Genomic DNA, 13,998 nt, shown 5'->3' on the forward strand with positions numbered 1-13,998 from the left:
GTGGGAGTGAGTGGGAGAGAGGCAGAGAGGGAGAGAGAGAATCCCAAGCAGGCTCCAAGCTGTCAGTTCAAAGCTCAATGCAGGGCTTGATCTTGGGGGTAAATGGAGTGGCCACTGGGGAGGGGGCTTTGGCTGCCCCAGACCCTCTCATAAGCCCACAGCTGGGAACCAGTGTCTGGACAGCTCTGCCTTCCAGACATCTGCTGGCATCTGAGTCTCCAGGGAGAGGCTTGGAGCTTCTCAGCTGCTTCCCACAGAACCAGTGATCCTGGCCCTAGGATGCCTGGACCCTGGCGGGGGGTGGGGGGGGTGGGGGGTGTGGAGAGGAGGTGGCCCTGGCACCTCTCCCTGCATTCCTCCTGGGACATGGCCCCCACACTCCCCTTGCAACCCACCAAAAAAAGAGCCCATTGCTCAGGAAACCCAGGGAATGAGGTCCCCCTCCCCCCACAGGCAGCTGTGAGACCCCCTGGGGCCCCTGTGGAGACTTGGAGAGGACAGCCGATAAAGGCCCTTAGGTTCTCTTCCTGGACCCTGAGTCTGGGGTTGAAAACCCAAATGCCCTCAGGAATATGCAGGTGCTATAAATGGTGCCACTCATTTTTTTAAAACAATTTTTTAAATGTTTTATTTTTGAGAGAGAGAGAGACAGAGCATGAATGGGGGAAGGGCAGAGAGAGAGAGGGAGATGCAGATTCTGAAGCAGGCTCCAGGCTCTGAGCTGTCAGCACAGAGCCCAACGCAGGGCTTGAACTCGTGAACTGTGAGATCATGACCTAAGCTGAAGTTAGACGCTTAACTGACTTCAGCCACCCAGGCGCCCCATGATGACACAAGTGCTGTGAGCCTACGTAAATTCATTAACGCTAACAACCACTTTGCAGGAGGAATATCATCTGACTTTATTTACAGACGAGGAGACTGAGGCAGCAGAGGCAGACCGGTCGCCACTGTGCTCATCAGCAGCGAAGCTGGGGCTCAAACCCAGGCAGTGGGCTGTGCGTTGCCTTTTAACCACTCCTGCCCTTACCTCCATAAGGAGACCGCCGTGCCTTCACTTTTCACATCCTCTGCTGGGCCCCATCACTGCCCCTCCTTCCCAAAGTCCTGGACCCAAGTAATGTTCAGCCCGACACTACCCGTGACTTGTGGTGGTGGTGGCGGGGGGGGGGGGGGGCACATGAAACTTTTGGGGCCAGCAGCGTCGGGTTTGTGGAATCAATAAATGAACCAGTATAATATATGCAGTTCCCTTTTTGTCCCCCAAACTATCCCTGCTTTCCCACCACAGCTGTTCAGAGAGTGGGTGAGCATGAAGTCTGTGCCGGGCTGGAGGCACCACGGGACGATGGTCAACTGGGTCACACTTAGAGGAAAGGCCTCCCCATGCCAAGACCCCCGAGATTTGTGGGGATAAAGAGCACGTGCATTTTCACTCTGGCAGCAGGTACTGGGCTCGCACCCACCTTACACTGAACCTGCCACGTGCGAGGGGCCCCTTTCCCCTCCCCCGCAAGGAGTGCTCTCGAACTCCATCTCTGCAGTTCTGACTGGTGAGGACGCGTAGCTCAGTGAGTTGTGACTTGCATCTATTTTATTAGGAGAGAGCTTGAGTGTATTTTTAAAAGTGTAAGAGCCAACTCAGTTTCCTTTTCTATAAAGGAAACCATGCCCATCTTTCTGGAAAACGTTCAGGTCCGGGCTTAAATCCTTGCCCTGTGTGCCCTTGGCCAGGTAGGTGACTCTGGTGGCTGAGCCTCAGTTTCCTCATCTGTAACCGGGAATCCTAACACATCCCTCACACTAGAGAACAGAAGTGATGTCTGTGATAAAGTGCTGGCTCCCTAGAGATGCTCTGTAACGTCATGGTGGCCCGCGGTCACTTCCTCCTGGAAACGCCACACGGAGCAACCCTCTCCCCCGCTGAGAGCGTCAGGCCTCTGAAGGGTCAAATTTGCCTGCAGCACTGGGCCCCTGCTGGCAGCCACTCCCCTCCCGGTGATTCAGAGGCCTGGCCTGGTCTTCCCTGACTGCTCTCCTGTGCCACCTTACCCATAACCAGAGGCCTGACTGCCTTCCCCCAGTGACTGGGAGAGACTGCACGGTAGGAGGGAAGCTTCCTCCAGGGCCATTTGCCAGATGTGGACTAGCCCAAACACGGAAATATGAAGGTCATGTACCATATGGGTCTGGTTTAAGGCATCCTGCGCTGAGCCAGACCCATGCTGGGAAGCCAGTAGTGACTGAGCTGGCCCCAGGTCCTGCCCTCAGAGTCCAGTGGGGACACAGACCCTCCATTAGACAGCGGAGGCCCTGAGGTCAGGGCCGGGAGGGAGGAGGCACAGGCAGAGGGGTCAGGGCTGTGGGAGCCCAGAGCAGGTGCCTAATCCAGACTAAGGGATATCAGGGAGAGCCTCCTGGAGGAAGGACAGCAAAGCTATAGTCTGAAAAATACTGAAAAAAATGAGCCAGAAGAACATGTTCGTGTGTGTTAGGGATCACCAGAAGCCCCCTTTTACAGTTGACTCTTAGAAAGATAAAGCTGCTCGCCCAAGTCACGTGGGAAAGAAATGGCAGAGATTGTTAGCTGTCCCTTGTCACCTGTTTTCCCTTTTTCCATAATAACGAATCCCAAATTTTAGTTGGGCATAAGGCCTCATTTCCCAGCCTGCCCTGAAGCTATTAGGTGGGGCTGTGTGTGATACTCTGGCCATTGGGAAGTAAGTGCAGGGGGAGCGTCAGGCTTAGAGACATGTCCCTAAATGGAGGGGATGTGTCTCTCCCCTGCTGGCTGGAGCTGGACATGATGGCCAGAGCTCTGACAGCCATTCTGGACCATGAGGGTAAGGCTCCCTGGAGATGGCAGAGCAGAGGGTTTGAGGAGCCTGCACCCTAATGAATTTGTGGAAGTGCCACACCAGGCCCACACCACCCACCTCAGGACTTTTAACCTGCATAAAAACCTTGCCTATTTAAGTCATTGTTAACTTGGGTTTTCTGCCATCTGCAGCCAAAGCAAATCTAAATGCAATTTGGGTTATTGTAAGTCTGCCCGGTGACATAACATAAGGCACTGTCTTTTGAGGGCTTGTTCTGTGCCTGACATGTTTTACACACAGTTTCCTGTAATCTTCACCGTAGCCCTGGGCAGTGGGCACAGGTCACATTCCTGCTTCGTAGATGAGGTAACGGGATCAGAGAGACAAAGACACTTGCCCAGGACTGCACAGTGAATAAGTGACAGGGCAGGATGTGAACCCTGCTCCCCCTAATTCTGGATCCTGAGCGTGTCCCACTTCAAAGCCCCAAGGCCCTCCACTGATCCTTCTAGAACACAGCAGGGGGTCGGTAGGGATTGGGACAGATTGGGCAGAAGGCACCTACCTTCGTATGCCTTGGCTGCATTTACCAGGCTGGACCACTCAAGGCCAGAGGCCGTGTCAGGCAGTGGCATCATCCCGGGGTCAAGGCGCCGCAGTGGCCGGTCCCGCCCATCGGCCAGCGAGAGCTCCGAGGCTGAGATGGTGGCTGGGTAGGAAGAGTGGAGACAGGAGATGGGGGAGAATGACAACGTGAAGGAAACAAACTTTCTGTAGTGTGTAACATTACAGAATTGTTACAGCACAAACGATTAATACAATTATTAGAAAATGACACATGCCAGCAGGAAAAGGGGTGGGAGTATCAGGTGTTTACGAGGGTGGGGACAGAGAGAGAGGAACAGAGTAGCAGGAGGTGAAATCAGAGGTGATGGGGCTGGACTGTGGGGCCTTGTGGGTCAGGACTTTGTCTTTTGCTCTGAGTGACACGGAGCCACTCAGGTGGCTCTGCGCAGGGAGGGACGTGACCCGACAGAGGTGTTCACGGGCTCTCTCTGGCTGTGTAGAAGACGGACCGTGTGGGGGCGGGGAGCGGGGAGACAGTGAGGAGGCTGCCGTGGTCCAGGAGTGAGAGGAGAGCGGGCAGGACCAGGTGAGGCTGTGGGGGCAGGGGAACAAGCGGCAGGCCCCTGGATCTATTTTGTACTTGCAAAAGTACTTCCTGAAGAGGGGATGTGAGTGTGAGCCAGGGTGCAGGGGGAGCTTCAGGATTCGGAAGCTGGCCCTGAGATGGGACGGCAGGGGACAGGCCAGAAGTCTGCTTCTGGAGGTGTGGAGCGGAGGACGCAGTGCCAGCCCGCAGACATAAATCCAGGTCGTTAGTGCGTGGACAGTGTCTGGTTATGGCAGGGTCACCGTGGGGAGAGCTGCTGGGTCCTCGTGTGACAGGCCAGGCAGAGAAAGAGGCCCCTGGGAGTGACAGCACCAGCGGCCGCATTTGCCGCAGCCATCGGCTGAGTCCCACGTGCCAGCTGTAGGCCCCGGGCCTCGGCCTGCTGATGCCTCACAGCTGCCAAAGGGGAGGGGACAGAGGACCCGTGAGGCACCGAGAGGTCAGGAGGTGACTCAGGCAGGAAAGGCCAGGCCTGACTGACCACATGTCCTCCTGCTGAGCACCATGCCGGGTTGTGTCATGGGGATCATCTCCCAGCCTCACCTCCAACTGGCCAGGAGGGAGGTGCTGTTACGACCCTGCGTTGTGCTCAGAGCGAGACGTCTCGCCCGCATTCACACTGTCTGGTAGTGGCACTTGCCTTTGGACTGCGTGGCCTGACACTGACCCTGCTCTAAGCCCAACCCCATGAGGGTTTGGGGTTTAGAAGGTCCCTGTTAATACTCCGTTCTAGCCCTGCTCTGCAGTCCGGAGGTACAAGCCTGACTCACGATGGATTAAAGTGCTTGCTCCAGACGGTAGAATGCTAACAAAATAATAAATAGCTACTGCTTTTCCTGCATATCAGGGATCGTGCTAAGCGTTTTCCACGTATTAATCTGAGTCTCACTTTAATGCAGTGAGGGGTAGATTCGCCTCGAGCTGAGATGGGGACTGAGTGAGAGGAGACTTTGGGAGGCTCCATCCCAATAATACAGGACACAGCCCTCAGCCAAAACCCCTGGGGACACATCTCCGAAGTCAAGATCTGTTTGAATCGGAGAAAGCTGTGCAGGTGCTATAACATACCACACCCAGAAGGGCTGGGCAGCACCCCGTATCCAACACAACAGTGTTCTGCAGTGAAGTTCACGGTCACTCACACCAGATGGGGTAAAGAAGAACAATAAATACATAGCCTCATGTCCGTCTGGGTTGGGTTTTGCTGCTCAGTGAGCTTGGCCCAAACTTCTGCATGACCTCTCAGTTGTAGAGTGTTTGGGGTTGTGAATGAGGGATTGCAGGGTGGACCAAAGGCAGGGCCAGCCCGAAATGGTGCACCGGTTCTGATGGGGGCCCCCCTCGTGGGGGATGCTCAGTAAGCAGTCGCTGGATGAGTCAAAGGATGGATGAGTCATATCCCTACACCCCCTCCCTCCAAGAGCTGGCAGACTTGGGGGGAATCAGGTAAGTAAATAAACACTCGCGAAGCCATCTGCTTGGTGCTGGGACAGGATCTGGGGGCGCAGCAACTGTAAGGCCTGATCCTCACGGCCCTCCAGGCTGCAGCAGGGGGTGCTGACACCCTCTCTCTGGCCTCAGATGACTCCAATTTTGGGGCACTCCAGACTTCTAGGTGACCCCCCAGGTGCCTGGCCGACAATCCCCTGCTCTGTGGGACACCCTGTGCCCCACCATCAGTACCCGACTGAAACTCCTATGCACCCCGCCTCCCTACCATGGCTGACACCAACACTGAGGATCTCCAGTGCTGACTGTCCCCCCCACCCCCGCCGCTTCCCATCGCCAGGGAGACTCCCCCGCCAGCCCCAGGGGCCCGGGCTCACATTTCTTCTCTGGGAAGCCGTTGCCGGTCGCAGGGACGGTGCTGGGGCTGCCGCCGCCAGGTGGGTGGGGGTGCTGGTGCTGGCGGCGGGCGGGCAGCGTGCTGGAGGGGAAGGCGCAGGTGCTGCTGAAGAGCACATCGCTGGGCAGGCCCGGCTCCAGGCTGGCAGCGTTGGCGAAGCTGGGTTCCCGCCGCCCGCTGCACAGACTCTCATCTGACAGCGTCCGCTGCAGGCTCTTCTGTGGGGACTGCTGTCGAGACAGGGTGGGTCATGGGCCGCGGTCGTGGCCTGGCTCACGGTCACTGTCCTCGGAGGCACCTTCCCGTCTTGGATGGCTGTGTTTCTGACCCACCCAGCATCTGCTTTTGCCCCTTTCTGCTCAAAGAATCCCAAGTTTCCCCTGGGGATAGCTCCTCCCCCAGTCACACCCCGCTTGGTTCTGGCCCTCAAGAGGCCAATGCCACTCTCCCATTCCAGGTAAGGTCAGGGAAGGCAACGCCAGTCATCGGTGGGGACCGCTGGGGACAGCGCCCTGGAGAGACTGGGGCCAGCTTGGGCCCACAGGAGAGCACAGCCAACCAGGAGTAGGCGGGCACAAGAGTGAAAGGAAGCAGTGGCTAAGGGAGCCTGACTTTCCTGGGAACCCCGCCTCCACTCTTGGACCGCGCAGGGTGGTGGGTGGAGGCTGCTTCCGGCCTGGGCTCCATGAGAAGGACATGAGAGCCAGTTAAGAGCATCCCTTCCCAGTCACATGAGCTACCCTAGTGTGGAAGAAATGCCCCACGTGCCTACCGAGGCTGGCTTACATTGCAATTAGGTCCCTGACTAATGTGACGACCCGACACCTGACTATGAAGCTACATACACCCAGACGGGACTGGCAGTGCCCCAGGTGGAGGCCATGGGCAGGGAGGGCCAGAGTGACTGCAGGGGGCCCTGTCTTCCTCCCTCACCCTCCCATGACCGCCTGGCCCGCCAGACTGTGTGTGCGTGTGTGGGGCGGCCTCTACATACTCCCGCGTCTCTCTCCTGCTCCGGCGCCAGGTTGTCCATGATGATGAGTTTCTTCAGGTCGTCCTCGATGGTGGATTTGTAGTTCTTTCGTGGGGAGCGGAGGTCTCGGAGGGACGCCCTCAACCGCGGCTGCCCGAAGACGTTTTTCGTGTTGGTGTCCACCTGCCTAGAATGACAGGATTGGGGTCAGAGAGGTCTTGGGGGGGTGGGGGTTCAAGCTGCTTCTCAAAGCGGTCCTGACCCAAGGCTGGCTGCCACCGCCACCGGGTGAGGGGCCACAGCCTTCTCCGTGTCACCTGGTGAAGGTGAGCTGGGGTGGGGGGGGGCAGCATTTATTCTCACCATTCACTCATCCCACAAGTGTTTCTATCTTCTGGGAACCCGCTCTGGGCCATGCCTTGTTCATATAGCAGTGAACATGGTGCTGACCTCCAGTCCGGGAGACTGACAATGAATATATGGACAGAAGTCTGGGGGAAGCAGGAGGGAGCCCACAGGGTGGAAGAGCACTCCAGGAAGAGGAAACAGCAGGTGCTGGGCTACGAGGGGTTCAAGCTTGGTAAGTGAGGAGTGGAGGGGCCCACAGGTGGGGTGGCCTGAGTGAGGGGACAGGGAGGGGATGGGTGGTGTGAGGGAGGTCTGGGAGGCGACAGGCCAGATCCTGCAGGAACTGCAGGAATGAGCCACAGAGGAGACCTGGGACTACATCTGGGGAGCCTCTGAGATTCTGAACTGGTGAGTGTGAGATCCTGATTTGTGTTTTAGAAGGATCACTCTGGTGGCTGGATGGAAAAGTGACCCTCACGGAAGTGGGGCCAAGAGTGGGAGGAGGGAGACAGTGAGAAAGTTCCTGCAAGCTGTTAGGGTGATGAGGGTGGCCCAGACCAGGGCTTCCAAATGCAGAAGAGAGATGGGGTCCCATGGTGTCTCACAGAAGGATAATCTCCTGGGAGCCAGGTCCCCATGGGGTGAGTGCTGGGCCACGGAGAGCAGACCTCTGGCTGGGGCCCCCAGGGTCCATCGTCAGATGTCCCTAACTTTGGTTTTCCTCACCCATCGTATGGGCTAAGAGAAAGAGAGTTCACGAATCATGGGGTGGCTGGGAAGATCCAGAGATCAGGCACCTGAACCCGGGGCAGGGCCCTGGGGCCCCCTGATGGCCACCATCCCCATTTTTCTACTGGGCCTCCAGTTCCAGAAGTTGGTCTGTGAGCCCGGGTCACTCAAATCACCATCTTCTTCTTCAGCACCCAAAGCTGACCCCATGCTGCCTTCCAGAACACTGCCATCTAAAAGCCACTGAGGCACAGCCTGGGGCTAAAATAAAAGGAGGAGCCCCCAGAGGCGGACTGGCCTGGGTCTGAGTCGTTCTTGCTGAGAGGCTGCAGGTACATCGCACCACCTCTCCGATCCTCTGGAGAACGTGCTGACCTCCCAGCACTGTGGGGATTGCTAGAAAATGCCGGCTGGCACCCGACAGAGCCAATGCTTGGGAAGCATTCCCAACTGCTTACCAGAGGCTGGCCCCGAGCTGCTCACGCTCCTCCACTGCTCCCCTGACCCCTCTGCTGGCCCCACAGGCCGTCATCCTCTGGCTCCCCTGGGGCTCCCCGTCCTCCACTCCTGGGACTTCCCCTGAGGCCTCCTCTAGCTCTCAGACTCTGGCCCAGCCTTTGGGCTCAGGTCTGACTTTCCTGGTGAAAACTGGGTCCCTGACCAGAGGTGTCACCAGGAGGGAAATAATGACAGCTAACAGCCCCTCACTGTGTACCAGGCCCTGTCCACCATCCCGAGGACTCCATGCACGAGAACTCGTTGAATCTGCACAGCAGCCTCCCCGGGAGCCACTATTACTGTTACTCCCATTTTACAAATGGAAGACTGAGGTACAAAGAGACTAGAGTAACTACACAACAGGCATCCAAAGTCACACAGCCCCTGTGAGTGGAGGAGTCAGGATTCTCGCCGAGGCCACCAGGCTGCAGGGCCTACAGATGTTACCACTGTACTTGACCACCATGTTTGTAGCACAGACATGGCATGTAAAGGATGAATGGTGTGTGGAACATAATCGCGTTTGGTTTAGTAATGATCTTTTAAATGCAGAAAAAAAGTTCTGGGAGAAATCATGAACAATGGTAAATTACCTCTGGGAAGTAGGCGTCTTTTTAGGAGGTGGGAAGAAGGGACTTTCCCTCTTTATCTGATACCCTTCTGAACTGTCTCTGTTTATTAATCGCAGGCTATCGCAATAATAATCGTTTTAACAACTATTTTAAAAAAAGGTGACACCTGGACTTTATCATTTTGTAACTCAGGAAAGAAAAAGTCTTTGAACCCAGGAAGAAATAAGATGTCTAGGGCTCCTGAGGGTTTTGAAGTCTGTATTTCCTTTCTCATTTTCTCGGCTGCCACCTTGGGATTTTAACAAAAGAAGGAAGATAGGGTGGCGAGTTTTTTTTCTTCTCAGGTCATATTCCTCCCCAAATTAGAATTCCAGGTCTAGGGTAATGCTGGCTCCATTACGGTGTTCTCTGAAGTGTGCTCTCTGGGCAAATGAAAAGCTTTAGATCCAAAAAAGAGACACAGAAAGCGCATACGCCCTCAATGAGTTCCTCCCATGGGAGCTGGAAGGGGGCTTACCCCTCCCCATGCCAAAGGGGTTCCGCCATTTTCCAGAATCCCCTGCAAGGAAGGGGGTGATGTGTGGGACTCAGCGCAGGGCATGCCATGTGCTGTGCCCATCTCTCCTGGAGAGGGAGCAGGCTGGGACCTCAGCTTGTCTATGGCAAAAAGGGGCACCGTTTACAAGGCCGTCCTCCAGGACAGATGCAAAACCCCCCCGCAGAACACTTTCAAACATGCATACTCTCGGCCCTAGGGGCTCTACTTCTGGGAGGGTGTCCTTCAGGAAGGGGAAGGGTGAAGCCTCCCAGGAAGGACGATGGCCCCACAGAGTAAGAGAGGCAGACCTGGTCCACATGGCACCGGAAGAGGTTCTCTCAGATACAGCACAGAAATAAAGAAGTGGTATGTATAGTGTGAAATCATTTTTAGCAGTAACTAAGTTTACACACAGCTTAGTTTGATACATTAAAATTTACCAAACTCTCAACTCCAAAAGATGGGTACCATTGGGGGATTCACTTTCTAAGAATGTGCCTCACCACAGCCATGAGATCCTTGACGATAAGCCCTCCTCTGCCTCTGCCCTCATCTCCTCCCACACAGGCCTCCCAATGCTCCTTAAACATGCCAGGCACATTCCTGCCCCAGGGCCTTTGCACTGGCTGTTGTGTCTGCCTAGAGTGTCCTCAACGGCATTTCCCATGAATGGCAGCTTTTCACCCATCCAGCTTTTCTCAAATGTTGCCTCCTCAGAGAGGCCTCCCTGACCACTCAGCCCTCTGGCGCTCCCTCCCAGCCCAGATGTGCTCGATCGCGCAATCCCGAGTGCTGCTTCACTTGTTCACCTCCTGGCAGTTTGTCGTGGGCACTTGTGTGCTTGTGGTCCCACTCCCACCTCACCTGCAGCCATCTGCATCTTGTTCTGTGTGGGGAACAAGGCTTGCCATGTTGCAAGCACTCAGAAGTAGCTGTTCAGTGTGAATCACACAGAACCAACCTTCCTTCCTCCCAACCAACCCACTAACCCACCTGCCTATCTCCTTCCTGCCAACCTTCCTCTCTTCCTTTTTTTTTTTTTTCTGTTCATTTATTTTTGAGAGAAAGAGACAGAGCGTGAGTCGGGGAGGGGCAGACAGAGAAGGAGACACAGGATCCGAAGCAGGCTCCAGGCTCCAAGCTGTCAGCACAGAGCCTGACGCAGGGTTCGAACTCATGAAGTGAGAGATGGTGACCTGAGCCAAAGTTGGACGCTTAACTGACCGAGCCACCCCAGGTGCCCCCTCTCTTCCTTTTCTTTAAAAAAAATTATTTAAGTAATCTCTACATCCAATGGTCGGGCTTGAACTCACAACTCCAAGATCAAGAGTCGCATACTCCTCTGACTGAGCCAACCAGGCACCCCTCTTCCTTCCTTTTACAACAAGCTTAAATTACTTTTATGAAAGAGGAAAAAGTACAGAGATATCTTAAAAAGTTAAGCCAAAGAACACAAGTATTCCTTCCCTGCTCTGTTTCCTTTGTGTTTATTTGCAAAATCGCCTTCCCAGCTCCCAGGACCTCCAGGACTCTCCTGGGGGCATTCCTGATTCTGTGGTGGAAGACTGGCTCACCAGAGGACATCCTGCTACGACTGCCTCCCCCAACCCTCAACTCGGCAACACATCTCATCCGCTGCCGGTCCCGTGGCCTGACACTGTCTGTGTGCTGCCACGACGCGTCTAAAGGGGAAAAGGACGACGGAATTCAGTTTGGAGAGTCAAATCTATCATTTGTGCTCTTAATTCTTTTCCTCCTGGAAGAATTTTCCAACGTATTTCCTACACTGCAAATTCTAAGCAATAATTTAAAGTGATATTAGTTCCAGGTTAACAAAGCCAACTGAACCGGGCTTGCACATTCTGATCTTTTTCCTTTTTCTCAAGATCTCTGGTCTCCGTAGTTGTCAAAACCTAATGACCCCTGAGGACAAAACAGACCGCTCTCTGATTATTCAAAAGAACGAGATCACCTCTTTGGTGCTAACATGGAACTGTCACCGAGGTAAGAGAAGAGCAAGAAAGAGAAAAAGGCAGAAGGGTAGAGACAGGGAACCATACTGGCAAGTGAAGAGGAAGGTGAGGGAAGAAGCACACACAATCACAGGGGCTTCATCATGTTTGGAACATTCCAGGAAGGATGCAGCAGAAACAGAGCTACGGCTGCATGTGGGGAGGGGCGCTGGACCGCTGGGCGCCATAGAAGGGAGAGATGCTTCTTTTGTATTGCAAACCCTTTTGTACTAGTTTGGTTTTTATCCTGCGCACGTTTTACCTTTCAAAGTTCAAATGAAGAAAACGCCAGGAAGGATGTGCCTTCTCTCGATGTCTGCCCTACAGCACCGGACATAATCTCTAATTTGCCCATGCTGCCCGAACTTGCGACTTTGCCATGTTGTGGAATTAAACCGCTTGCAGTGGAGAAGAAAGAAAGACAACTTACAACGAAGGTTCTGCAGTAAGGAGCCAGACAACAGCAACTCCTTTTTCCTGTGACACAAGGGCCAGGGGTGGAAGGCGACCAACGGCTCTGACTTGGCTGGGCCTGCTCCCAGCTGACGCTGGGCTCTGGCCTCCAACTGGGGCGGCTCCCTCGGGGCCAAGTTAATTAAGCTAATTAGCACCGCTGTCAGCCTGTCTGAGCTGGGGGCTGTGCCAGCACGGCTGGCGAGGACACACAGCAGGTCTGCACCTCAGGCGGAGGGAGGATATTCCTGGAAGGATGGCTGGGAGAGCCCTGTAGGAGCAAGCAGCGGCGGCCTGCCCTGCCGTGGGAGGAGTGGGGGGTGGATGTTGGGGACAGGCTTTCCCCTGCTCCTTCGGTGGCTGCACTGAGCTGGACCTAAATCCGAGGAAGGAAGGAGCCCGAAGGCCAGCTGTCAACCAACAGACGCCAGTGCCTGTCAGCCCAGCCAACAGTGACCAGGCATTTCCCTGTGATTCACTGAAATCCTCACATCACCTCTAGGATGGGTACTCCTGTCCTCCCCTTTTGAGGCTGGGGAAACTGAGGCACAGTGAGTTGAGGACACTCAGCATCCACATTTGCCGGATGCTCTGAGCCACCGTGAGATTCACTCATGATGGAAGCTGTGCTCGACCGTGCATGGGTCGTGGTAGCAGCAGCTCCTGGTGAGCTGCTGGGCCTTCGCCCCGGTGCTGGTGTCTCGTGTGTGGCTGCATTCTTTCCTCACGGCTGCCGTGAGAGAGAGGTTCTACCATCGCCTCACCCCCACAGGTGGGGGCACCGATGCCGACAGGTGCTGGTGGAGCTGGGATGTGAACTGAGACGGTCGGACTCAGGGACTGCCCGTCACCCCGAGTGCTCACTCGCTCCTGGTATCCAGGCTGCCCCCACACACGGGATTTCCCCTCATCCCCTCAGGGGCCCTACACGAGGATGCTTGGGGCCTGGGTCCTCAAGTGTGACAAGAGGAACTGTTCGCTAGGGCCTGCCTCCTCCTTACTGGGCCCAGAGTCTGCAGGGACAGGGTCGGGCGGGGCCCGACCTGTATAGGTCCAAACAACCCTGTGTAATGTCGCTGACTAGTGTGACACTTGGAGACACGTGGTGTCAGTATGGCCGTTCCCTGGAAGAGCAGCGGCCTGTTCTTGGCTGTGCCTGTTTGTGAGGGAGGCTTCTTAGGGTGGCCCAGGGGCCACTCTAGCCCACAGGGGCACTGCCGTCCCTTCAGTTGGGTTAAGATCAGCCTGCCGGGGAGGAGATGCCCAGGACGGCTAGGGGCTGCTGACTCCGCCTCCCGATCTGAGCTCCAGCCTCGCATCTCCTGCCGCTGCCGGTAGAGAAACACGTTGGCGTGGTCACACCCTCACCTGCTAAGCTCTGTGCTGCTGAAACACGGCGGGGTGGCGAGAAGCTCAAATGGATTAACTCACTAAATCCTCACAACCCTGGAGCTAGGGATGACTGTCACCCCATTTTAAAGAGAGGGAAACTGACGGGTTAAGGTGGGGGTCGGCAGCTGACGGATTCCCATCCTGACCCTCACGCTGTTCTGTAATGGCCAGCAGAATTAAGTGGTCAAAACAGGGGTGTCTGGCCATCTCCTGAGGCAGAACTGTTGGCCTGTCCCTCCCCCAGTGTTGACCAGGGCCTGCAGCAGAAGGGCTGAGCACGAGAGACACAGCACAGATCCTCCGTCCTTCACTAGCTTACTCTATCGTTTGGTCAACTAGAGCACGTGCCCAAATACAGAGGACACTGCTCTGTCCAAGAAATTAGTCCTCAGGAAATAGGAGTCGCTGCCCTGGACAGGAGTCCTCCTTGGGTGGTTTATATGACAAGACACTCTGATGGTTAGTTACCTTGCCAGGGATGAATCCTGGCTCTGCTACTTCTAGCTGGGTAACCTGGCTATGTACTTCTAACTGTGCCTCAGTTTCCTCATCTGGAAATGGGAGGTTAGAACAGATCCCTCTTGTGAGGAGGATCAATGGGGCTGGGTCTGTACAGCCTGAGCCCAGCAGTCTGGCTGAAAGGG

At 55.4% G+C, this 13,998-nt stretch overlaps 1 protein-coding gene across 2 annotated transcripts in view; it reads right to left on the reverse strand.

The window, feature by feature from the left end:
• SIPA1L3 (signal induced proliferation associated 1 like 3) overlaps positions 1–13,998 on the reverse strand; it is a 240,854-nt gene that overhangs the window by 6,001 nt on the left and 220,855 nt on the right. Inside the window, exons 17-19 of one of the 2 annotated variants that reach the window (XM_047078134.1) lie at positions 6,834–6,999; positions 5,820–6,066; positions 3,385–3,528 (exon numbers count right to left, since the gene is read on the reverse strand). In XM_047078134.1, the coding sequence (XP_046934090.1) occupies positions 3,385–3,528; positions 5,820–6,066; positions 6,834–6,999 (557 nt within the window). Of the gene's footprint in view, positions 1–3,384; positions 3,529–5,819; positions 6,070–6,833; positions 7,000–13,998 lie in introns of both variants that reach the window. The other variant, XM_047078132.1, reaches the window with a different exon arrangement.

The sequence above is a fragment of the Lynx rufus genome, unplaced genomic scaffold, assembly GCF_022079265.1.
Source record: "Lynx rufus isolate CCGP_SWC_20201006 ecotype Redwood Valley unplaced genomic scaffold, mLynRuf1.p SCAF_16, whole genome shotgun sequence".
Taxonomy (NCBI): Eukaryota; Metazoa; Chordata; class Mammalia; order Carnivora; family Felidae; genus Lynx; species Lynx rufus.